The following is a 26,842-nucleotide window of genomic DNA, read 5'->3' as shown; positions in this document are numbered from 1 at the left end:
TCAACAAGTACGGGCTGTGAATCAATTTATGCCTAGGACTATGACTTTGGCCGTTAAGGGAAACACTGGAAAAAAGCGTTAACATTAGCGTTATAGAATGTCAAAAACGCCAAACGCATTTTGGCTAAAAAGAACGTAAGGATGTGAATTATTTTTGGCTAAGAGAGTTAATAGACCGAAAATGTAGTTGAATTAAAAGAATTGTTAGACTAAAAGTCAGGCTAACATGATTGGCTCATGAATCACGCCAAACCAAATAGTTTAGAATTGAATGGCACTAGATCTCAGTTTAGCAATAAAACTACTGTATTTCGATAAACAACAACAATCTTCTCACCGAAATCGCATAAACGAAGACGTACTGAGCGAAATCTAATTAGCGATCGACTGAGCCATTCAAAATTTGTCTCGCCCTTCTTTGTGACTTACTTCACCGGGCACCTATTCACAGTATGAAATTCCTTTGTACATCTTCACTGAAGGATTTCATTCCAATCACACGCCGTGAAACATCTTTGGTTCTCGAAATTTTAAGAAATTCCTCAAATGACCGCATATATTTGAGAACGTAAACAAAGTTTTTGATCCGTCCGGACAGATAAATAAACTTGTACGCATCAATGTGTGCGTGATGTTTGGCGTACGGAACGATTCGTTTGATTGTGGTGTGAAAGATTGTTTCTGCTGCTCTGTGAGCCGTCATGCATTGTTTCGGTCAGAAGTAATGGATCATTGAAGGTAGTTTTTGCAAGTGCTCACCGCACCAAAACAAAGGCGCCACTGTATATGGGATTTAACATTGTGACAGCATTGCTGTTCTGTCAAACACACAAGGCTACGGTGGCGCTATCTATGTATGTTTTCCATAGCGGCCGTTTTGGTTATTTTAATGATCCATTATGCTTCTATGTTTGGGCTGTATTTTGATGGGGCAAATGAATTTTAAGGGAAATCCACATATTTCATCATGCTGTGGGAATAAAGAGAGCTGCCCGTAAATCTAAATAATCTAGCTAAACATGTTATAATAACGTCTTTGTGGTGTACTTTGACCACTGTGGTGAAGTATAGTGAGCCGTTAGTTGTGAGACGAATCAAAACTGATGACAACTGAAATGAAAATGGATACTACGAATGTAGGCAACGGTCAGTAATAATTGCATTGCATTATTTCCAATAAACGATCAAGATTTTCAAAATCTTATTGTACATTACGAAAGCTTTCTAGGGAAAGAATATTTTGGCATCGGTTTGTATCAACATCATTGACTGCAATACTGAGAAAATTTAAAGTTCTCACTGATCAGAGCTTAATACGATTGATATTAGCACATCACCCTATGTCTCTGAACTATACACACACATTCTTCAAATTCCATTAGGAAACAATTATCGCCCCAATCTAACACGTGGCACATTCATTGCTTCACATCACCACCTTTTATGCTTCCGATCCGCTGCGAAAGGCCAGGAAGCACGTTTCACTAACTCCGGTAATAATGCTCGCTCTAGATATTAATTTCGCTAAATCGATTGATCCATTCCGTTCAACAATCAAACCACGGTCGTCCGTCGCTGTCGTCGTCGTCCGTCCTCGGTGGCAAGGTATGCAAACCATGTACCTATTCAATCGAGCCCAAATTACCTACCCTCAAGTCGAGGAGAGGGCGGCACGGCAACCCCAATGCAATAAATGTTGCATGCAACTAGTAACAGTGCACCACTTGCACAAACTTCCACGTGTGTTCAGCAACAGCATAGCCGTAGTCAAAGTGCTGTATACAAATTATTCGAGCTCCCTCGGAGACCCGGCTTGGGTGGGCAAACAATGCACCCATATTGAGCAGTAGGTTAAACTGAATGAACGCTTTGCTTACACTAAGTTGTGCGGTAGAGGCAAATGTGGCTGGATTCTTGCACCACACTCGTGTCGCCAGGAGTTCCCAAATATGCATACCACGAACAAATGGAACGGTGAATCAGTTCGATGCTCTAGACAAATTTTCCGAACACCAAATCGAAACAGTCTCTAGCCCAGGCTCTTGGATTCAAGTGAGGAAACAAAGAGTGCCGCCAATCGTGGGCAGTTGTTCCGAATTTGGGGGATTTAGGCAGGCGATCTTGAACTCCATTAAGGGAATCAAGGTTTCCTTCCAATTCGCAAAGAAAGGAGACTGTCGCGTATTGCCGGAAACTCTTAAAGATCGCGAACTTCTTTTCAAACATTTTGAAGAAAAGGAGCATACTTTTTTTTACTTATGACGACAAAACTAAACGTTTGTTCAAAGTCGTCTTGAAAGGTATCTCAAGTGACTATAAGTCACCTGAAGAGATCAAAAACGGAATAAATGGTTTACTTGGATTTTTCCCCGTCCAAGTAATCATTATGAAAAAGAAAACCCAATCTGGCATTCCTCGGAAAGGGATTTCACCCATTTTGAAAAGTTTATATCCACCAACGTTGAGAACCCCTGCCACCATGGGAGTAAGATTAAGTAGTCGCGGGCCGAAACCGCACAGATTATGCAATCTGATAAAAAAAGGGGTTGCCTTGTTGCAGATTTACGAACACAGCACAAACGCACTTACTCGCCGCACCGCCACATCGTCCAGCTAATAAGTGAGTTATGTGGTTTTTGTTCTAAGTTTTGCTGCAATTTGCTTCGATTTATTTCGAACAGGGGGTCGTCGTCGTCCTCGGATCGGTTTGCACTGTGCAAGTAGATTTTCCAATAATGATATGCATGGGTAGACTAATGCCCGCCGAAGCCCTTACTTTTTAGCTATTGCTTACTATATTTAAACTAAGTAGTGCTCGAGTTTCATTTTTCTCATTGAATATCTCTAGCTCTTAAGTAGGCAATCTCTCACCGGGACGGGGAGGAAATTCTCACGGCGTTGATTGTAATTACGCTAGGGAGATACTGACTGCACAGTAAACTGAATGGAGCGATATCGACCTAAAGCCTCAAGTTTCAGCAAACTGCAACTAAACATTGAGTGCACACACTTTCGTTCGTTCGCTGGATCGTTCTCCCAAGTCTCGATCTGATGGATAAGATATTTTAATTAGACACTCGGACAGTAGGCACTTGAGTCCGGAGGTGATCATAGTTATTAGTGCATACTAAACACGGCTTCGGATCAGGCCGGACAGCACTAGCAGCGTGTTCTAAGATGTTTGTTGAGGAATGTTTGTTCTACTGTCTATTGGGATACTTACGTCTGGCATGGCAACGCTGTAGGTGCAAAATAACGTCCATGACGCCGCTATATACAGGCCAAGTCGCGTCATCTTGGCGGGGTGGGTCTGAAATGAGGGCAGAAAACGAACACAGGTTAGTTTAGATTCGAATAACAATGTAGAAAAAATATTAACAATGTTTGAGTTACGAATCATATTCAAATTTAGTTTTACACTCACTTCAAAACTTAGATTCAAATTCAGAATCAGATTCAGATTCAATTTTAAATTAAAATTTAGATTCAGATACATATTCAAATCAAGATTCAGATATGAATCTGAATCTGAATCTGAATCTGAATCTGAATCTGAATCTGAATCTGAATCTGAATCTGAATCTGAATCTGAATCTGAATCTGAATCTGAATCTGAATCTGAATCTGAATCTGAAATCTGAATCTGAATCTGAATCTGAATCTGAATCTGAATCTGAATCTGAATCTGAATCTGAATCTGAATCTGAATCTGAATCTGAAATCTGAATCTGAATCTGAATCTGAAATCTGAATCTGAATCTGAATCTGAATCTGAATCTGAATCTGAATCTGAATCTGAATCTGAATCTGAAATCTTGAATCTGAATCTGATCTGAATCTGAATCTGAATCTGAATCTGAATCTGATCTGAATCTGAATCTGAATTGAATCTGAATCTGAATCTGAATCTGAAATCTGAATCTGAATCTGAATCTGAATCTGAATCTGAATCTGAATCTGAATCTGAATCTGAATCTGAATCTGAATCTGAATCTGAATCTGAATCTGAAATCTGAAGATCTGAATCTGATCTGAATCTGAATCTGAATCTGAATCTGAATCTGAATCTGAATCTGAAATCTGAATCTGAATCTGAATCTGAATCTGAATCTGAATCTGAATCTGAATCTGAATCTGAAATCTGAATCTGAATCTGAATCTGAATCTGAATCTGAATCTGAATCTGAATCTGAATCTGAATCTGAATCTGAATCTGAATCTGAATCTGAATCTGAATCTGAATCTGAATCTGAATCTGAATCTGAATCTGAATCTGAATCTGAATCTGAATCTGAATCTGAATCTGAATCTGAATCTGAATCTGAATCTGAATCTGAATCTGAATCTGAATCTGAATCTGAATCTGAATCTGAATCTGAATCTGAATCTGAATCTGAATCTGAATCTGAATCTGAATCTGATCTGAATCTGAATCTGAATCTGAATCTGAATCTGAATCTGAATCTGAATCTGAAATCTGAATCTGAATCTGAATCTGAATCTGAATCTGAATCTGAATCTGAATCTGAATCTGAATCTGAATCTGAATCTGAATCTGAATCTGAATCTGAATCTGAATCTGAATCTGAATCTGAATCTGAATCTGAATCTGAATCTGAATCTGAATCTGAATCTGAATCTGAATCTGAATCTGAATCTGAATCTGAATTGAATCTGAATCTGAATCTGAATCTGAATCTGAATCTGAATCTGAATCTGAATCTGAATCTGAATCTGAATCTGAATCTGAATCTGAATCTGAATCTGAATCTGAATCTGAATCTGAATCTGAATCTGAATCTGAATCTGAATCTGAATCTGAATCTGAATCTGAATCTGAATCTGAATCTGAATCTGAATCTGAATCTGAATCTGAATCTGAATCTGAATCTGAATCTGAATCTGAATCTGAATCTGAATCTGAATCTGAAATCTGAATCTGAATCTGAATCTGAATCTGAATCTGAATCTGAATCTGAATCTGAATCTGAATCTGAATCTGAATCTGAATCTGAATCTGAATCTGAATCTGAATCTGAATCTGAATCTGATCTGAATCTGAATCTGAAATCTGAATCTGAAATCTGAATCTGAATCTGAATCTGAATCTGAATCTGAATCTGAATCTGAATCTGAATCTGAATCTGAATCTGAATTCTGAATCTGAATCTGAATCTGAATCTGATCCTGAATCTGAATCTGAATCTGAATCTGAATCTGAATCTGAATCTGAATCTGAATCTGAATCTTGAATCTGAATCTGATCTGAATCTGAATCTGAATCTGAATCTGAATCTGAATCTGAATCTGAATCTGAATCTGAATCGAATCTGAATCTGAATCTGAATCTGAATCTGAATCTGAATCTGAATCTGATCTGAATCTGAATCTGAATCTGAATCTAATCTGAATCTGAATCTGAATCTGAATCTGAATCTGAATCTGAATCTGAATCGAACTGAATCTGAATCTGAATCTGAATCTGAATCTGAATCTGAATCTGAATCTGAATCTGAATTGATCTGAATCTGAATCTGAATCTGAATTGAATCTGATCTGAATCTGAATCTGAATCTGAAATCTGAATCTGATCTGAATCTGAATCTGATCTGAATCTGAATCTGAATCTGAATCTGAATCTGAATCTGAATCGATCTGAATCTGAATCTGAATCTGAATCTGAATCTGATCTGAATCTGAATCTGAATCTGAATCTGAATCTGAATCTGAATCTGAATCTGAATCTGAATCTGAATCTGAATCTGAATCTGAATCTGAAATCTGAATCTGAATCTGAATCTGAATCTGAATCTGAATCTGAATCTGAATCTGAATCTGAATCTGAATCTGAATCTGAATCTGAATCTGAATCTGAATCTGAATCTGAATCTGAAATCTGAATCTGAATCTGAAATCTGAATCTGAATCTGAATCTGAATCTGAATCTGAATCTGAATCTGAATCTGAATCTGAATCTGAATCTGAATCTGAATCTGAATCTGAATCTGAAATCTGATCTGAATCCTGAATCTGAATCTGAATCTGAATCTGATCTGAATCTGAATCTGAATCTGAATCTGAATCTGAATCTGAATCTGAATCTGAAATCTGAATCTGAATCTGAATCTGAATCTGAATCTGAATCTGAATCTGAATCTGAATCTGAATCTGAATCTGAATCTGAATCTGAAATCTGATCTGAATCTGAATCTGAATCTGAAATCTGAATCTGAATCTGAATCTGAATCTGAATCTGAATCTGAATCTGAATCTGAATCTGAATCTGAATCTGAATCTGAATCTGAATCTGAATCTGAATCTGAATCTGAATCTGAATCTGAATCTGAATCTGAATCTGAATCTGAATCTGAATCTGAATCTGAATCTGAATCTGAATCTGAAATCTGAATCTGAATCTGAATCTGAATCTGAATCTGAATCTGAATCTGAATCTGAATCTGAATCTGAATCTGAATCTGAATCTGAATCTGAATCTGAATCTGAATCTGAATCTGAATCTGAATCTGAATCTGAATCTGAATCTGAATCTGAATCTGAATCTGAATCTGAATCTGAATCTGAATCTGAATCTGAATCTGAATCTGAATCTGAATCTGAATCTGAATCTGAATCTGAATCTGAATCTGAATCTGAATCTGAATCTGAATCTGAATCTGAATCTGAATCTGAATCTGAATCTGAATCTGAATCTGAATCTGAATCTGAATCTGAATCTGAATCTGATCTGAATCTAATCTGAATCTGAATCTGAACTGAATCTGAATCTGAATCTGATCTGGAATCTGAATCTGAATCTGAATCTGAATCTGAATCTGAATCTGAATCTGAACTGAATCTGAATCTGAATCTTGAATTCTGAATCTGAATCTGAATCTGAATCTGAATCTGAATCTGAATCTGGAATCTGAATCTGAATCTGAATCTGAATCTGAATCTGAATCTGAATCTGAATCTGAATCTGAATCTGAAATCTGAATCTGAATCTGAATCTGAATCTGAACTGAATCTGAATCTGAATCTGAATCTGAATCTGAATCTGAATCTGAATCTGAATCTGAATCTGAATCTGAATCTGAATCTGATCTGAATCTGAATCTGAATCTGAATCTGAATCTGAATCTGAATCTGAATCTGAATCTGAATCTGAATGAATCTGAATCTGAATCTGAATCTGAATCTGAATCTGAATCTGAATCTGAATCTGAATCTGAATCTGAATCTGATCTGATCTGAATCTGAATCTGAATCTGAATCTGAATCTGAATCTGAATCTGAATCTGAATCTGAATCTGAATCTGAATCTGAATCTGGAATCTGAATCTGAATCTGAATCTGAATCTGAATCTGAATCTGAATCTGAATCTGAATCTGAATCTGAATCTGAATCTGAATCTGAATCTGAATCTGAATCTGAATCTGAATCTGAAATCTGAATCTGAATCTGAATCTGAATCTGAATCTGAATCTGAATCTGAATCTGAATCTGAATCTGAATCTGATCTGAATCTGAATCTGAATCTGAATCTGAATCTGAATCTGAATCTGAATCTGAATCTGAATCTGAATCTGAATCTGAATCTGAATCTGAATCTGAATCTGAATCTGAATCTGAATCTGAATCTGAATCTGAATCTGAATCTGAATCTGAATCTGAATCTGAATCTGAATCTGAATCTGAATCTGAATCTGAATCTGAATCTGAATCTGAATCTGAATCTGAATCTGAATCTGAATCTGAATCTGAATCTGAATCTGAATCTGAATCTGAATCTGAATCTGAATCTGAATCTGAATCTGAATCTGAATCTGAATCTGAATCTGAATCTGAATCTGAATCTGAATCTGAATCTGAATCTGAATCTGATGAATCTGAATCTGAATCTGATCTGAATCTGATCTGAATCTGAATCTGAATCTGAATCTGAATCTGAATCTGAATCTGAATCTGAATCTGAATCTGAATCTGAATCTGAATCTGAATCTGAATCTGAATCTGAATCTGAATCTGAATCTGAATCTGAATCTGAATCTGAATCTGAATCTGAATCTGAATCTGAATCTGAATCTGAATCTGAATCTGAATCTGAATCTGAATCTGAATCTGAATCTGAACTCTGAATCTGAATCTGAATCTGAATCTGATCTGAATCTGAATCTGAATCTGAAATCTGAATCTGAATCTGAATCTGAATCTGAATCTGAATCTGAATCTGAATCTGAATCTGAATCTGAATCTGAATCTGAATCTGAATCTGAATCTGAATCTGAATCTGAATCTGAATCTGAATGCTTGAATCTGAATCTGAATCTGAATTGAATCTGAATCTGAATCTGAATCTGAATCTGAATCTGAATCTGAATCTGAATCTGAATCTGAATCTGAATCTGAATCTGAATCTGAATCTGAATCTGAATCTGATCTGAATCTGAATCTGAATCTGAATCTGAATCTGAATCTGAATCTGATTGAATCTGAATCTGAATCTGAATCTTGAATCTGAATCTGAATCTGAATCTGAATCTGAATCTGATCTGAAAATCTGAATCTGAATCTGAATCTGAATCTGAATCTGAATCTGAATCTGAATCTGAATCTGAATCTGAATCTGAATCTGAATCTGAATCTGAATTGAATCTGAATCTGAATCTGAATCTGAATCTGAATCTGAATCTGAATCTGAATCTGAATCTGAATCTGAATCTGAATCTGAATCTGAATCTGAATCTGAATCTGAATCTGAATCTGAATCTGAATCTGAATCTGAATCTGAATCTGAATCTGAATCTGAATCTGAATCTGAATCTGAATCTGAATCTGAATCTGAATCTGAATCTGAATCTGAATCTGAATCTGAATCTGAATCTGAATCTGAATCTGAATCTGAATCTGAATCTGAATTGAATCTGAATCTGAATCTGAATCTGAATCTGAATCTGAATCTGAATCTGAATCTGAATCTGAATCTGAATCTGAATCTGAATCTGAATCTGAATCTGAATCTGAATCTGAATCTGGAATCTGAATCTGAATCTGAATCTGAATCTGAAATCTGAATCTGAATCTGAATCTGAATCTGAATCTGAATCTGAATCTGAAATCTGAATTTCTGAATCTGATCTGAATCTGAATTTGTTTTGAATCTGAATCTGAATTGTCTGAATCTGAATCTGAATCTGAATCTGAATCTGAATCTGATTTTTTTTTTTTTTTTTTTTTTTTTTTTTTTTTTTTTGAATCTGAATCTGAATCTGAATCTGATCTGAATCTGAATCTGAATCTGAATCTGAATCTGAATCTGAATCTGAATCTGATCTGAATCTGAATCTGGAATCTGAAATCTGAATCTGAATCTGAATCTGAATCTGAATCTGAATCTGAATCTGAATCTGGAATCTGAATCTGAATCTGAATCTGGAATCTGAATCTGAATCTGAATCTTGAATCTGAATCTGAATCTGAATCTGAATCTGAATCTGAATCTGAATCTGAATCTGAATTCTGAATCTGAATCTGAATCTGAATCTGAATCTGAATCTGAATCTGAATCTGAATCTGAATCTGAATCTGAATCTGAATCTGAATCTGAATCTGAATCTGAATCTGAATCTGAATCTGAATCTGAATCTGAATCTGAATCTGAATCTGAATCTGAATCTGAATCTGAATCTGAATCTGAATCTGAATCTGAATCTGAATCTGAATCTGAATCTGAATCTGAATCTGAATCTGAATCTGAATCTGAATCTGAATCTGAATCTGAATCTGAATCTGAATCTGAATCTGAATCTGAATCTGAATCTGAATCTGAATCTGAATCTGAATCTGAATCTGAATCTGAATCTGAATCTGAATCTGAATCTGAATCTGAATCTGAATCTGAATCTGAATCTGAATCTGAATCTGAATCTGAATCTGAATCTGTATCCGGATCTGAATCTGAAAATAAATCTGAGATTCAGATTCAGATTTAGTTTCAGATTTAGTTTCAGATTCTGACTCTTTGTTTTTGCTTCTTATCTTGTCTTTGTCTCTCGTCTCGGCAAGACATATACTAAAATTGGAACGGTACAGAGAAGATTAGCATGACCCCTGCGCAACGATGACCAGCAAAATGGTGAAACTTTTCACATTTTTCCCAGTATACAAGGTGAAGAATAAGGTCAATGAACTCACCCAGTTCGTCAAGGACCGGCACAACGTGCAGACCGCGATCAAAAGCAAACTTACCCTCTGTCAATGCTGCCATGAACGAGCAGAAAGCGCTGAGCATGAGAGCTGAGCTTGCCTAACAAGCACTGAAAAAGATTTCCGTGTAAGCAGCGGCTGACAAGCTTAGAACGCCGAAGGTACGACGTGACAAACCAACGATGAAGCGAGAAAGAGAGTAACCAGGAGATGAGGAAGTCCCAAAAAACAGCGCAACAACCAAGGAAGAGGTGTACGGGAAAACGATGGAAACGATGACGGATGGCAAACCTTCGTCAACGCCAAAGAAACAAAAAAGAAACAGAGGCAGAGAAGCAGAAAGCGAAGAGACGCCCGTTGCGTGAGTGTTCGAAAGCGGATGCCATACTTGTTAAGGCGAACAATCGAACGACGTATTCAGATGTCCATCGAATAGTTAAGAACCCAGTAATCAAGAGCTCGGCCTACCAGGAGCTAGTCACGAAATCTTTGCCGAACAAAGCGGACGAAGAAGCACTTACTCAAAAAGCAATTGTTGAGTGCAGATATTTGGACGAGATAACAACCAAGGACGAGGTGCGTAAGCAATGCAGCCTTGGAGAGAAGGCCATGGCAATCCGTCTGAGGAAGTCGTACGACGGCACATTGCACACTGGTCCAGGAAGCTAATTTAGGCGGACATGAGGTTTTCGTCAAGATTTATTGATTTTAGAGCCATAGTTTATTCTGAGAATATGTTCAGAATTGTCAGTACTACAAAATGTACGGAACAAAAATTTGTTTACGGTGATCGCAAGAGTGACGCATACGCCAACTTTTTTGTTTTAACGAATCGTAAGTTGGTATGTTCAGCAAAGTTGTAGCAAATGATCATAGAAACAACTTTGCCGAACAAACTTTTTCTCGGTTTTGCTTCAGAGCCGAGATAATTAAGTATTTTTAATAAAAAATCGTGTTTTGCTCTTAAGTGTTTTATTTTTTAGTTTTATTGGCCTACTATGTTCTACAAAGTTTTTATACTTATCATTTGCTACAACTTTGCTGAACATACCAAAGTTGTATTTCTAATGGTTTTCATGTTATTTGAGTTTTTCATCTTAAAATTAGCTATTTTGTATGCCTTGTATCTCAACTATGAGCACCTCAAAAAAATATATCTTTCCACCAAATGATTTTGCAGTCTTTCAAGTACCTGTGAGCAAAATTTGGAGAAGATGATATTTTTCTATCTCGTTTAAAATCGATTTTACTAATAGACGATATGAGATAAATCCATATTTATTGAATATTCATACATGTTCAACTCACAAAAGTCATGGCTAACTAAGCATATCAAATCAAAAGTAACACGTGTATTTATATAGGAATATAAAGCACATCGTTTTTCAGTTGTTTTCGATTAACTTGGAAGCTTCTGCAAGAAATTCATCGTATTTTTCTCTACCTGTATTTAATCAATTCCTAAGCAAGATCACCGGGTTGGAAGTCAACATAAGCGGTATAAAATACTTATACAAAATTTACAGTCCGATTGAATTCTGTGGCATGATTTTCCCAGAATCTTCTGATGGATTTATTCCGCATTTTTTATGTTTCTTCGGCGACATGCCGGACAACATCACTCCATGCGAAAGTAGTTTTTGCACCGTTGAAGAGAGTACATACCAATCGTAGAACTGGCGATACTAACAGTACGTTTCTGACAAAAACTGTTCAAATGCCTCCTCGTTGATCTTCCGATTAAAGTTGACCACTTTTAAAATGATTGAGATCCGTGAAAAGAAGTTATTACAAGTGCGGAAACGCTAACAAAAGTGCGCAATTGAATCAAATCGGGTAGGTGTCTTCGGGGGACTTATTCTTCGTAAATCGAAGAATAAGTTCTCTGAAGACACCAACAGGATTCAATGCAATCCCTCACTTTTATTCACAATTTCGGACTTATGACGCCGCACTTCGCAGTTCAGTAGTGAAAGAAATACACAATATCTACGTCCCGTAAAAAGCGGCATGCCGTGTTACGACCATTTGAGTTCCTACCAGCTGGAAGAGGTTCGTACAGTCTCAGCCCTAACCTTCCTTCGAGGGCTTTTCGTGGCGATCCTTTAGAATGCTGTTACACTTACTGATACGTCTACAACTATTGCACGGAAGTGGTGTTGTTCGGCATGCCGCATTACCAAAGAAAAACATGAAACGTGGAATCCATCAGAAGATTCTGGGAAAATCATGCCACAGAATTCAATCGGACTGTAAATTTTGTATGTGTATTTTATACGGCTTATGTTGACTTCCAACCCGGTGATCTTGCTTAGGAATAGATTAAATACAGGTAGAGGAAAAGACGATGAATTTCTTGCAGAAGCTTCCAAGTTAATCGAAAACAACTGAAAAACGATGTGCTTTATATTCCTATATAAATACACGTGTTACTTTTGATTTGATATGCTTAGTTAGCCATGACTTTTGTGAGTTGAAAATGTATGAATATTCAATAAATATGGATTTATCTCATATCGTCTATTAGTAAAATCGATTTTAAACGAGATAGAAAAATATCATCTTCTCCAAATTTTGCACACAGGTACTTGAAAGACTGCAAAATCATTTGGTGGAAAGATATATTTTTTTGAGGTGCTCATAGTTGAGATACAAGGTATACAAAATAGCTAATTTTAAGATGAAATACTCAAATAACATGAAAACCATAAGAAATACAACTTTGGTATGTTCTGCAAAGTTGTAGCAAATGATAAGCATAAAAACTTTGTAGAACATAGTAGGCCAATAAAACTAAAAAATAAAACACTTAAGAGCAAAAAACGATTTTTTATTAAAAATACTTAATTATCTCGGCTCTGAAGCAAAACCGAGAAAAAGTTTGTTCGGCAAAGTTGTTTCTATGATCATTTGCTACAACTTTGCTGAACATACCAACTTACGATTCGTTAAAATAAAAAAGTTGGCGTATGCGTCACTCTTGCGATCACCGTAAAAAAATTTTTGTTCCGTACATTTTGTAGTACTGAAAATTCTGAACATATTCTCAGAATAAACTATGGCTCTAAAATCAATAAATCTTGACGAAATCCTCATGTCCGCCTAAATTAGCTTCCTGGACCAATGTGCATTGTCAGTGCCGATTCGGCTACCAGTTGGTCGGAAAGCCCACTGAGTCTCGTCACATGGGCAGGTAGGCAACCAATGCGATGCTTCAAGTGCATGGACTTCGGACATCCGGCGGAGAGCTGTAATGGTCCGGACAGAACCGCACTGTGCAGGAAATGTGGAGAAAGACATCACTATGGGAAAGCCTGCAAGAATCGACCAAGGTGCTTGCTCTGCTCACCGGAAGAAGGGAACACCCATTCGACGGGCCGTGCGTAGGCAATCGTTGCCCAACGTAGTAACGGAGGTAAGGCAGATCAACCTGAATCACTGCGACACCGCACAGTAACAGTTGTGGCAGTCGACAACAGAAACTAAGTGTGACGTTGCGATAATAGCTGAACCGTATCGAGTACCACTCAATAACGCCAATGAGGTGGCGATTGTCGGCTCAAACGCGGGGTTCGTGATCGCCAAAACCAACGGAACCTTCTTCTACAGTTGCTACGCGTCTCCAAGATGGACGCTTGAAGAATTTAGTCGGATGTTGGAGGAGTTGACCGACGAGCTAGTTGCCATAACCAAGGATAAACCAATGCCAGAGGTTACAATCTACTGGAGAGTATATCAAAGCCAGACGTGCGATTGTGGAACGAAGGCACTGTTAGCACATTTCGGAAATATGAACGGGAGTCGATCGTCGACTTAACTTGTTGTAGCCCATCATTAACGGGTAACATGAAATGAAGGATAAGCCTAGAGTACACCCATAGCGATCACCTGGGGATACGCTACAGGATTGGCCAGCGGAACACTGCGGCAGTGCAGAAGAAAACACAATTGGCAATCGGCAGTGGACGACGAAGGCTTTCGACAGAGATCTTTTCGTTGGGGAACTTCGCACCGACAGTGGTGCCCTGAACTGGATACTTGGATGTGGTAGGGCTGACAACAGCGATGGCAAGGGCATGTGATACAATGATTCCTCGAAAACAGGAGTCCCGCAACGATCGACGTCCCGCGTACCGGGTGAAAAGAGGCACTCAATGCCCTCCGCGCTGGTTGTCTTAAAGCCAGGAGGCGTTACCAGAGAGCAAAGGACGAAGATGTTAAAGAGGAACGAAAGGTCGTATTCCAAGCAGTCAGATAGCGCTGAGAAAGTCCGTGTACTACAAGCAGCTGTGCCGAGCAGCTGAGGCCAACCCCTTGGGGGACGCTTATCGAGTGGTCATGGCGAAAGTCAAGGGTCCACCAATGCCGGTTGAAACGTGTGCTGAAAAGTTGAGGGTTATTGTCGAGGGTCTCTTCCCAACACATGATCTAAAACCGTCCACACCCGTATGTCGAAGAAGAAGTAGCAAACGCCGAAGATCTTCAGGTCTCCAATGACGAGCTTGTACCAGCGGTGAAAACATTGAACGTGAGAAAGGGCCACGGACCGGATAGAATACCGAATGTGGCACTTAAATCGGCGATCGTAGCGTACCCAGATATGTTCCAGAAGGTGATGCGGAAATGCCTGGACGAAGGCAACTTCTCAGATATATGGAAGATCCAGAAGCTGGTGCTGCTACCGAAGGGATGGCTAAATGTGCGGAGAGCGACTATCAGAAAGGCAGTTCAGATTCCGGAAGGGGAAGTCGACGGTAGATGCTATTCAGACGGTCCTGGAGAGGGCCGAGAATGCATCGAAGCAAAAACGTAGAGGAAATCGATGCATAGAATGCGGGTTCCTGAACATCTGTGCCGGATTCTGCAGAGCTACTTCGAGAATCGGGTATTAGTGTAGCTTCGCTGATGACGTCGTCCTAACAGTAATAGACAAAACGCGCTGGAGGAAGTGGAAGTGTAGTCAGCAACTGCAAAGCTGTTCAACACGCTGAGATTACCGTCGGGAGACATGTCATAGCTTCACAGCGGTCGCTCAGACGTGATGATAGACGATCGGCTAAACTTCAACAGCCACGTCGACTATGCATGTGAGAAGGCGGTAGAGGCAACCGGCGCACTTACAAGGATCATGCCGAACGCCCATGGCCAGCAGTAGGAGGCGTCTTCTGGCTAGCGTATCATTGTCGGTACTAAGATACGGAGCTCCGGCATGGGGTGAAGTACTGCAAACCAAGCACAATCGCGACAAGCTCAACAGAACGTTCCGGCTCATGGCCATGAGAGTAGCAAGCGCATACAGAACAATATCGTCGGAGGCTGTATGTGTGAACATCGGGATGGTTCTGATTTGCATCACTCTGGGGAATATATCGGGTGTTATCAGCGGAGAGGCACTATTAAGGTGAGGAAATTCGGTTCGCTGGTCAAGTGGCAGCAAGAAGGGGATGCCTCAGAAAAAGATAGGTGGACCCACGGGCTCATCCCGAATGTGTCGACCTGAGTATACAAGAGCATGGCGAAGTAGACTTCCACCTGACACAGTTCTCGTCAGGTCACGGTTGCTTCAAACAGTATTTGCATCGGATCTTCCAAATGCTGTCACCGTCCTGTCCCGTGTGTAGTGAGAAAGAGAGAGAGAGGAAACGCCAGAACACGTAATCTTCGACTCCGCTCCGGGAAAGTCAGGAAAAGAAGGAAGCAAGAAGGAAAGAAGAGGATGAACGGCGGAAGGAGACAGTGAGAAGCGGAGATGAAAAGAAAAACGCCAAGAGCGTAATAAAAGTGCAGATGCAGATTCTGATTCTGATTTTGATTCTGATTCTGATTCTGAATAGGATTGGGATTGAGATTGCAAGGTCTTGGTAAAAGAACATAATTTGAACATCTAAAAAAAAAAATTGTTTTCAGTCCGCATTTAATAATTTTGAATATTTTTTTACAGTCAAGCTGCTGACTCGCGACGGTTTAGCTCAAACCGGAGCGACACCCTGACAATAAGGTCTGGAAGGAAGGTTTGTTGAACTATTTCTGAACACACCCACCTCAGGGGGCAACGTCGCTGTTGTAGACATTCCTACGTTCACTAGACTGTCACAGCACCGAGAACGAAGACCGGCTTCGGCACCGTTGATCGCTGTCTAGGAGTCACCTCAAAAAGGGTGCAGCAGCATCCAACTAACGGAACTATCACTCCTGGTCAGTGCTCCATTAACCGCGCACACCTGAATCATTGAGGTGTGTGATATTTGTGACCGATTGGTCCGTAGACGCATACTAGTAGAGAGAAGCTAGTATGAAGCTTAGCAGCAACTAAGCCACAGGTGTTTGCACCCATAAATCAGTCAAGAGGCGAAAGTTTACCGCCTTCAAACGAGAAGGTGTGTATAAGATCGTACTCCCGGTGAGTTGGATCTAGGGTTGCGGTTTCCAAATTGATTCCAGTTTTAAGTTCGTTTCGTACAGCTACGGTAAGCCAACCTTAAATCGAATCACCCGCCGATCAAAACTGACTATCGATTGAGGCAATCTACATCACGATTCCGCATTTGAAATCGATAATTTAAATGTAATTGTACAGTTTTTTAGGAAACAATGTAAAATCTCTAGTCGAAGACCTCCGGAGTTGTGTTTCAGCTAGCCGATCTGGAGTAGCCACAACCATTTCCTCAAGCAGTAAATATCACGTCTGTCTGACACTTATTGCTGACCCAACCGCAGCGCAAAAATGAGTGTCTGTTGGGGAGGATCGTCATAATAAGCAAACAACAACAAAAAAATGCTCCACAACATTTTGCATAATTTAGAGTGCGCAAGCACACATGTCTGGTATCACCCACAAAAACGCCAACGAACACGAGTTCACCGCTTACTGGTACTCTTGCTCTTTAAAATAAAGTTACACAAAATTGGGCTCTTCAGGTGAAATAGATTTTCTCTGCTTAGTGTACTGATGAGCACTTCCACAGTTATTAATTGATAGCTTTCTTTGTCAATTTACCATTTTTGCATGTGTTATCGTGTGGCAGATACAAAGATACTCTATGCCCAGGAAAGTCTTGAAAAAATAGTCCAGAAGAGCTCAATTTTGTGTACCTTCATTTAAGCGTGCTGGTACAACAATCAACAACGGTCGAATTATGGTAATCGAACGAGCGTTTTAATGCCTTAATGGCCGTATTTCATCTCGCTCGGCCCCGTAAGTCAGTGCCCCGTCCAGAGTGATGCTGCCGTTGCCGTTGCCGTTTTGGGGGTACCTACTTCTGTGCGCATAACCGGGGTTCGGGTCAACCCATCACGGCTGGTAACCACTTGATGATACATACATACCAAAGGTTTGTGCTCTCGATGGACATCTGTTCGCCCACCCCGAGTTGATGCTGTTTGTGCACAGTGGGATTTTCAGGAGGACAAACATCAAATGTTAGGAATTTGTCTTAACGTGAGATCCTCGTCTTAGTTAGTAACTGTGGAAGTGCACGCAACAGGAGATTAATTCTGCTAAAATTGAGAGTATCTCTCACTAATCGCTCTCTGTAACAATCATGATCCGCTGCACATCGTGAGAGTCTGTATATCGTCTACTGCCTTAGCTCTGATTATATCGGGAAGATAACAGTGCATGATGGGGTTTAATCTGAATAAGCTTCAAACCTTGAGCACTATTGCTATAAGATGTTCGGGGATTGTTCATCGTACCAGTAAAGTAAAACACTTACCCCCAAATAAGCGAGAATATGAGTTATGGTAAATGATAAATAAGCGAGAATATGGGTAGCGCTGCTTAACTCCAAAAATCCGATGAATATATTTTTTTTTTCAAACTTATAGTTTATTTATTAATTCAGAAAAATAGCATTCTCTTTCGAAAAAAATAATAGAAAAACCTCTGAATTTATGAATTTTTCAAATTCAATGGATTCAGAACTTTTGAAAATAAATACTTCAACTTCTTTTAGGACTAAATATAATGCTAACAACTTATTTAATAAATAATCTATATCTCTACAAAACATCTCATTAGATGGTCATGATGTTTCGCAAGGTTGTAAAGAAACTTACTGAACATCTTGAGCTGCAATAAAAGCATATTTCATTTGTTAGATGACAACACTGTTTAACTGTTCAAAAAGTTTGAAATTATGCGCTAACTAGCGTTTGGCGTCTGATGTTTGGCAACATTGTACAGGCAGAATCAAAGTAATCATTCAATAACTGTTCTGGCGAAAGATAACATGGCAAAATTTGGAAAAATATTTTCGACTGGTGTTAAGCTTTTATTTTCAATAAAAGATTTCGTTTTATGATTTTGTTAATGTTTATAGTGTTTTTTACTTTCATTTTCCATGTACCGTAGCATGGAGTATCATTTATCAGTTTCTTGGGTAGTTATTAAAAATTTCATTTGCAAAGTTTTATATATTTAAAACAAGTACTGGCATCCATTGCTCGTGTCTATATACTGCATTTATGTTTTCTACAAGTTTTTTTTTTTTAATTTTACAATCAAACACTGTCGAATGCTTTTTCCATGTCTAGAAGAGCAAGACCAGTAGAATAGCCTTCAGATTTGTTGGAACGGATCATATTTGTTACTAGTAAAAGTTGATGAGTGGTCGAATGTCCATGGCAGAATCCGAACTGTTCAACTGTTGATTTTTTGTTGATGTGGGCCATCATTCTGTACAAAATGACCTTTTCTAAAAGTTTACTGATGGAGGAAAGCAAACTGATTGGACGATAGCTAGATGCATATGCAGGATTTTTGTCTGGCTTTAAAATTGGAACAATCTTAGCATTTTATGTTTAAAAATGATTTATGCGATTTCTTGATGAGGCTAATATGGGGTAACATTAATCACCCATGTAAATGATGATCGGTTTTAATCAATATGTTGTTAATTCCTTTAATCGTGGCCCCTGAAGATGAATATGAAGGCCAAACTCTTACAGATTTTTCGATTATTTATTATAAAAAAAAAAGAATTTTTGGATTATTTTTTATAAAAAAAAGCCTATATGTAATTTCCTAAGGAAAACCAGCATACTTCATGATAAATCGTTTTCAGTAAAAACAATATTTTCTTTGCCTATATCGTTTTAAGAACTCAAGTAAGACGTGATTCTCTGATAGAAACCATTGATTCGAAAAGTTTAAAAATTAACCATGAATAAAACTCATGATTTCCAAATATCTTATTTTTATTAGGAAAGAGAAACCCATTCATGCATGTTTTGAACAATTTCATTATTCTTTCTCCGAAGCAGAATTACACAAAATCGGGCTGTTCTTGACCAATTTTTAAAAATTCTTTTAACAATTGATTGTGTGCTAATTTATGCTTCGTTTTCTCACACGACACACGGAAATTTTAAGTATTAACAAACTTCTTTATGTGTCAAATATTTTTTGAAAAAGGAGTGTTAAAGAAATCTTTTTATACATCTTAAGGATGAGTAAAAAATGACACATTTGGAGTAAATCGCAGTATCGTATTTGAATCACCAAATATGAACTGTAAACAAAAAAATTACAGATTTTCCTGTGAAATCCACTATTTTACCGGATAAATTTGTGAAACAAAACAAATTTACTGTTATCCCGTTGAACAGTAATGAATAGTTCGGTGACAGCAGTATTTTCATCGAACTTCTGTAAAATTATTCGACAGCTGCACTGGTTGTTTAAGTTTTTGCACACTAGTAACAAGCGGTAGAAGCTGGCTTAGTGGTAGCAAGGCTGCTTCTTGATCGGTAAGTCGGGAGTTCTATTCCGGGTCAGAACATTTTCTAGTTTTTTCTCAATTATTTTACAGATTGTTCAGTGATTTTTTCGTCGACCCTTCAGCTGTTGAGAATACTGTGAAATTTCACAGTATTCCGTAATATATTTTAAGTATGTTGATATTAGCGTTAAAACGCACGTAAATACTGATTTCCTCAACTTATTTCAGAGGTAATTGCCCTTGCGACGAATAAATTCTCGCATGACTAGTGATCTCGCCGTAAAAGCCATTGGTAACCGAGTATGTAGCTTGTTGTTACCGAGCAAACGAATGGATTTACACGTTATTCAACAATGCTACGATAAAAAGAAGATCCTCCTCTATCCCCCAGTGGTGATAGTTTTCATCATGAGCCATCCATTTGCTTAGAAACAAGGTGCTACACACTCGGTTACCAATGGCTCTTAGGGCGAGGTCACAAGTTATACGAGAATTAATTGATCAATCCCTAGACAACCCTTTAAAGAATTGCCGAGAAAATTATGATAGCACAGTTCAAGGATCTTGATAAAATCTAGAGAAATATGTTGGATGAGTTGATGATATTCCAGACTCTTATCTACAAGATATCAAGGTAGATATTTGAATACAATTTCCATTTCTGGTGTACTATTAGAAGAAAAAAAATCAGATGATGTTAAAAAAGAAACTCACGAAAAATCATACTTAAGGTGTCCCTGAAAGGATAACGTTGATGCTTTCGACTGATTGTAGTTCACATCGCAGGATTTTTCGGCTTTTAGTCTAATAATAGCGATCAAAACGTTAATCATCGCATAGCCCATTGAAACGACGGGCATAGAAAAAAAAACATAACGTTTTAATTGCTATCACTTTATTGTAAGCCGAAAAATCCCCAATTGTGAAAGGATTACATGAAGCAGATATTTCTGGATTATTCTGTGGAAGAAACTGCATGGAAAATTAAAAGAAAGTGCTGTGAAAATACTGGAAGACACTTCTAGGAAAAAATTTGAACAGCTTTTGGAGAAGAATACTTGGGAGAACTTTTTCTTAGAATAATTTTGCAAAAACAAATGAAAAGTTTGAAGATGAATTCCCAAGAATTTGTATGAGAAATTCATGGAGTAAAAAAAGCGGATTATCAAGTAAATTCTTAAAAAAAATCTTAAGAAATTCTAGGTGACGTTTCTGGAAGCATTTGTAAAGTCATTTTTTATGAAATTTTGGGTGTTATTAATGTGGGATATTTTTGTGAGCACTGAAATCTTTGATGTATTCACAAAAAAAAAAATGCACAGAAACATATTTACATTGTAAAATTATGTAGTATTCAGTTGTTTGATCCGATATGTAGAATCTATGGCATTTGGTCGAATGACATTCAGTCGAGAGTAGATTTGGTCGAATGGACATCTCGTTGAATGGACATTTAGTCGACAATTTAAGGATCATTCAGATTATTTTACAGAGGGACAATTTGACATTGTTACACAAAAATTGCTTGAGGAATGTTATTAAGCTGAAAGCCACAATAATCCAATTGGCCAGAAAAAAAGAGTTACCGAAATTTAACATTCCCTTAGCCAAAAAGTTTTCCTTAATGTATTTTTTTTTCTGCCGTTCCGTTCAAATATCTTACCCACGTCCGTAAGACCCGGATTTCAAAATATGAACCCGAGCAGTCTGTCGAAATGCTTCCATCAGATGACGATCATCAAAGTTCATTACAAAGAACGATGACATTTCGAAAGAATATTAAATTCCAAAAATCACAATGTTCATATCGAAATTTAATTAATAGCTTGTTGAGCATTGTTTTGAAATTATGTTATTTAAAAAGAATAATACATTAAATTGAGCTAAATAATTCATTCAATGTACATAAAAAAGGACTTCCTAAAAGTTAATTTGAATAATCATCGAAATCCTAGGTATTGGAATAACTTCAAATCTCGAACAAATTGATGTATGAACAGTTAAAAATTCAGATTATTAATAAGAATATGTTATCTTACAAACTTTGCAAAAGTTAGACAACAATAATCAGTTTTACCAAATGATCTTCCAATGGAATGGTTACCAATTAAGCTTTCTACCAAATGTCCGTCCAACTAACGTCATTCGACCAAATTTTATTCTACAAAATGTTTAAAACTCATTCGACCAAATGCCCATGTCAATGTAAATGTCATTCGACGAAATGTTCTAAAGCCGATATATTGAAATATACTTATAATGCTGAACAATTTTGAGAGCTTCAAAACATTTGAAACACTGAGCTAAATCGAATTGAATCGAATTCAGCATTGAAAACGACTGTTATTTTATTTCTACTTTGCTGAATATTCCATTTTTGATTTTGTAATTTTTTCATGATATTTCTTAATTTGAATGTATATGATGATATCTCCCCCATAACGCGGGTAGATCACCTTTTCGTGGTGCGTTATGGGGTAAAGATCTACCAGTGAACCCTAGTCCTGACTGCTTCAAACGAAGAGAACCGGATGTTATAGTAATCAAAGGAACACTTATTAGTCCTTGTTACATTTTAAACCTTGTTGAAAGTGACAAGTCTCGGTTTTCCCAGTTGCCGAGAATGATCTTGAGACAAAGAAAAAAAAAAGTGTCGAATTCAACAATTTGTTTTCTAATCTTTTATTTATTTCGTTCTTTAATTTGAAGAAGTAAGGACTAGGATTCTGATACATGGACAATATCGGTGTAATTTCTTGGCTTTATCGAGGGATCCGATTTTGCCTGATAAAGGGGCGCGCCTGTGAAGAGTGCATGCACCACACTCTTCGAAGGGTAGGAACCTTTCAGTTAGAATCCTTTCCTGTGATCAAGTTAGGAATTACAACTGTAAGAAAACCGAATGCTTTATCACTTCTCGATAGTGACAAAGTAAAACGACATGGACTACACAGAGGACACGGGATATACTACAATAGATCAAATATTGGTCGCAGTGGTTTATGTCCCGAACAGAAAAAAAAATATGATGATATGATGAATGGTCATTTTGTAAATTTCTCAAACTATTCAGGTTTGCGGAATATCTTTAATTTGTATCTTGCCATTGGGTGTTGCATTTTCCAAAAACGTTCTTCTTCTTCTTTCTGGCGTTACGTTCCCACTGGGGCAGAGCCGGCTTCTCAGCTTATTGTTCTTATGGGCACTTCCGTTGGGCACCGTATTGATTCAAATCCCAGACAGCTTCAAATTCCGGACGCTTTACTTTGTATGGGAAATATTTCACTCGAAATGTTTCAAAATGTGCCGTCAAAAAGTTCCCAATTTCAAAGATGATTTTTATAAATATTTTACATAGCAATCCATGAAAATTTACAATGTTCAACTAGTTTTGGTGTCTGTCTAACGGCTTAGTGCGTTTAATTAATGATTTAACTATTCTAATTGTGTTTTTCAAGAGCTGTCCGGAATTCGAATCAAAGTGTCCGGAATATGAAGCAAAAGTGTGGTTGTGCCCGAAATAAAAATCATGAAGAGGCCGAACATTTTTATTGGTTAATGAGAATTAAAGATGTGGATTCCGAATCTTCACCCACCATTCGTAATTTAAGTGTTTGCAAGGCCTGATTACATTGAAGTTTTGTACAGAACGATTCAAATTATATGTGTTTTGATTAGTTTTACTTCACTGAAGCCTTAAGTGTCCGCAATATGAATCAAAACGGTAAATAAAAACTAAATTTAGTACTATATTATTGAATTCCAACTGGAATTTGTAAGCTTTGTGCTAGTAGATGACATTGAAAGCGGTCTTACAGTTGAGGTCGAAATACAACGGAAGGAAGGGTTCTGATGACATTTCAGTGTAGAATCGACGCGAAGAACAAACAAATTCAACAGTTTCAACGTTCATCGATTCAATTAAATTTAAATTATAATAACAAATAAAAATTGTAATGAAAGTTCAATCTAAAAAGAGATATAAATTTTGGGAAAATGTACTTACGTAATAGTTGAATGACTCTTCAAACCACACAGAATTGATTCAAAAATAGTTGTGACCACCTTTTTACGCGAAATTTTCCCACAATGTGGAATTGCAGCCGCAGTGGGTGCTCGCGGCGACACTACGTGGAAAATTGACGGGAGAAAATTGATTCTTGGCGTTTTTTTTTTCTTGCTTCTGATACCATGACGATTTTGGGGACTGCACGAGTCCCACAGCTCGGTCCCAATTAGAGTGCATAAATCGCTGTTGACATGCCGTTTTAAATTATGAGTTTTTTTCTTTTCTTTTGGGGTTTCAAAGGTGGTGCGCGGTCGGTCGCCCATGTCGACATTTATGGACAAAATCAATTTTTGATAATCATACGCGAAACAGTTTGTAATTGGTGGGTTTGATCAGGTTCGAGTAATTGAGTATTTTGCAACATGTTTTCGGTCCAGCCTCAATCATCACCGGTTTTGGTCTCTCGGTTGATGGAAGATGTCGGCAGCGACATTGAACTTATTCCAACGCTGAAATGATGTTGAACAGCCTTGAGTACAATTTAATAAGATGCAACAAGCTAGCGGCTCTGTGTTCGCGATGAATGAAATTATTGCCATCAAACATCATAAGACTATGAACAGAGGCATCATCTTGAATCTATCATAAAAGGTCGAAAGATGAAACGTCGAAAGGAAAGTTGTCCTTTCGAACTTTTGTCTTTCGACCTGTCATCAGAGTTACTCGTTGTCATTATCAACGCTGAAAATTTGCTTATTTGTACAGGCCGACTTCGATACAATTCGGATCTATTTATATCACATCAACATCATGCTGTATACTCCATCACCAGTGCATTGATGGCGATAGATTATGGATATCACTGATAGGGTAAGTTTAACCTTAAATAAAACAAATAAAATGGCAATTGATAGGTACGATATTTTCTGCATGGCTGTGGATTGGTTGAAACTATGTGTTTGTCACTGAAAAACATTAAAAACATTGATAACTATCACGTGATCACTCATTCTGCAGTGATTGTGATCTAGAGTGCGATGTCGCTTCACTGCTTTAAGTTGTCAAATCAAAGATATATTGATGGCTCGCAAGTGATATTGATAGTTTAAGAGCATAAGCCATCAGCTGATATGATAGATATTAAGCAACTCTGCCTGTCATCATTTCGATATTTTTTATTTCTAAATTGTTTCCCTAAACCATCGTCTTCGACTCAGCTGTGTCTATGTGCGAGATATCATAATCTTCGTCGCGTCACCTCTATCTACCACGGTAAAGAGCTAGGCCGGTTTCCACCTGTCTGCTTCTCTGAGTAGTTATTATGCATTAATGGTTTGTTGTTTTCCGTTAATACTCGCTTTTTGACGTATCATCGCCAACAGCTGATGGTACTCCGTCTCGTCTCCGTTAGCTAGACGTATGAAGTTATCGCACAGATATCGACGGTTTGGTTTCTTTCTCTTGTTGGCATTCCAGCCAACAGCCTCTCCGTTTGTCGAAAGTGAGAGTATTTTCCGTATTTTCACTTCACCGGTTGTCCATCCGTTTCGTCACCGGTGTAGTCGAATGGAGATAACCATCACCGTGACTTCCAGTGTCAGGTTAGTGTTGATGCAATGCATCCGCGTTTGATAAGACTGTTGTGCTCCACAACAGGATAGTAAACAAGACACAGTGCGACAAAAATTCCGTTCCCGGGTTACAAAGATCAAGATCGAGGTTGCCGTTATTTTGAGACTTGCAGAACGGTTCAGCTTGTTGTCGTCGCGAGTCTTAATTCGAGTTAACAAATCAACGAGCTGCATCTACGGAAGTCAGGGGCATACTAAGCTTTCTCACTTAATTAAAATAGATCACGCAATACGTTCCGTTTAACCCCTGAATCCGACCCTGGTGGAAGTGGAGATGTAACCTGCACCTTGTGGCGGTTGGCTTTGAGCAGTTGTGAACAAATTGAAATTCATTTTCAGAGACAAACCGCGTAGGCTGTGGTGGATAATAGGGCTATCAAACATCTTTTCCATGAAGGGAATTTGAAAACAATGATCTTGTGGCTCTGAAAATTTAAGAAGTTCATCGTTTCTGAACCATTGTCCTGTTAAATGGAATTATATCATTCCGTGACATTTGTTGAGGTAATGTGAAGTGATGATGTTTGGCAGTACAGGCTTTGAGAACCCAAATAGTGGTAGCGATTAAAGTTCAGCTTTTCAGCAAGATCATGCTTAGGGTGGTGGGTTCCAATCCCAGTGGTCGAGGATCTTTTGTTGGATTTTTTCTCGACTTCACAGGTGATAGAGTATTATCGCGTTCGACAAACGATGTACACATGCAAAAATGGTCAGTTGGCAAAGAATGCTCTCAAAAATGGATTGAATTCAGAGAAAATTGAGAATCTCTCGCACTTATAATTCTCTGTAACAATCATGATCCGAAACACATAATGAGAGTATGTTTATAATCTTATGATTTGATTAGGAGATAACAGTGCATTAAAATCTATCTAAACAAGCTTCAAACCTTTTTTTTTTTCTATCTTTATTAACGAGATTTTTAACCCTGGGCTAGTTCATCTCGGGACCAACGGCTTTACTTCCCTTCCGAAGGAAGTCGTCACTGAAATTTTTAGTGACTATCTCGGGGATGGGATTCGATCCCAGGTCCTCGGCGTGAGAGGCGTGTGTTCTAACCACTACACCAGGTCCGTCCCCCAGCTTCAAACCTGTTTATCATGTCAGTTGAATAAAATAGCTACCCGACTAGAGGCATATAACAAATATATAATAAAATTTTATCAGAATATGATATGCATATCTTATTATGATATAATTTTGTTAGGCACCGTTATTCAAAGAAAATATTAAAACAAAAAAAAATAACAAAATATGTTATGTACATTGAATA

The 26,842-nt window shown here is 37.9% G+C and overlaps 1 protein-coding gene across 6 annotated transcripts in view; it reads right to left on the bottom strand.

Moving 5' to 3' along the window:
• The window catches only part of LOC5568400 (A disintegrin and metalloproteinase with thrombospondin motifs 4), a 535,411-nt gene that overhangs the window by 425,029 nt on the left and 83,540 nt on the right, over positions 1 to 26,842 (bottom strand). For all 6 annotated transcript variants that reach the window (XM_021849517.1, XM_021849518.1, XM_021849515.1 and 3 more), the window contains one exon: positions 3,224 to 3,310. In XM_021849517.1, the coding sequence (XP_021705209.1) occupies positions 3,224 to 3,295 (72 nt within the window). In that variant the 5' untranslated portion in view covers positions 3,296 to 3,310. The remainder of the gene's footprint in view (positions 1 to 3,223; positions 3,311 to 26,842) is intronic.

Source organism: Aedes aegypti, chromosome 3 (genome assembly GCF_002204515.2).
Source record: "Aedes aegypti strain LVP_AGWG chromosome 3, AaegL5.0 Primary Assembly, whole genome shotgun sequence".
In the NCBI taxonomy this organism is placed as follows: Eukaryota; Metazoa; Arthropoda; class Insecta; order Diptera; family Culicidae; genus Aedes; species Aedes aegypti.
Note: the sequence above shows the minus strand (reverse complement) of the source record. Positions and strands in the feature narration are given on the sequence as shown.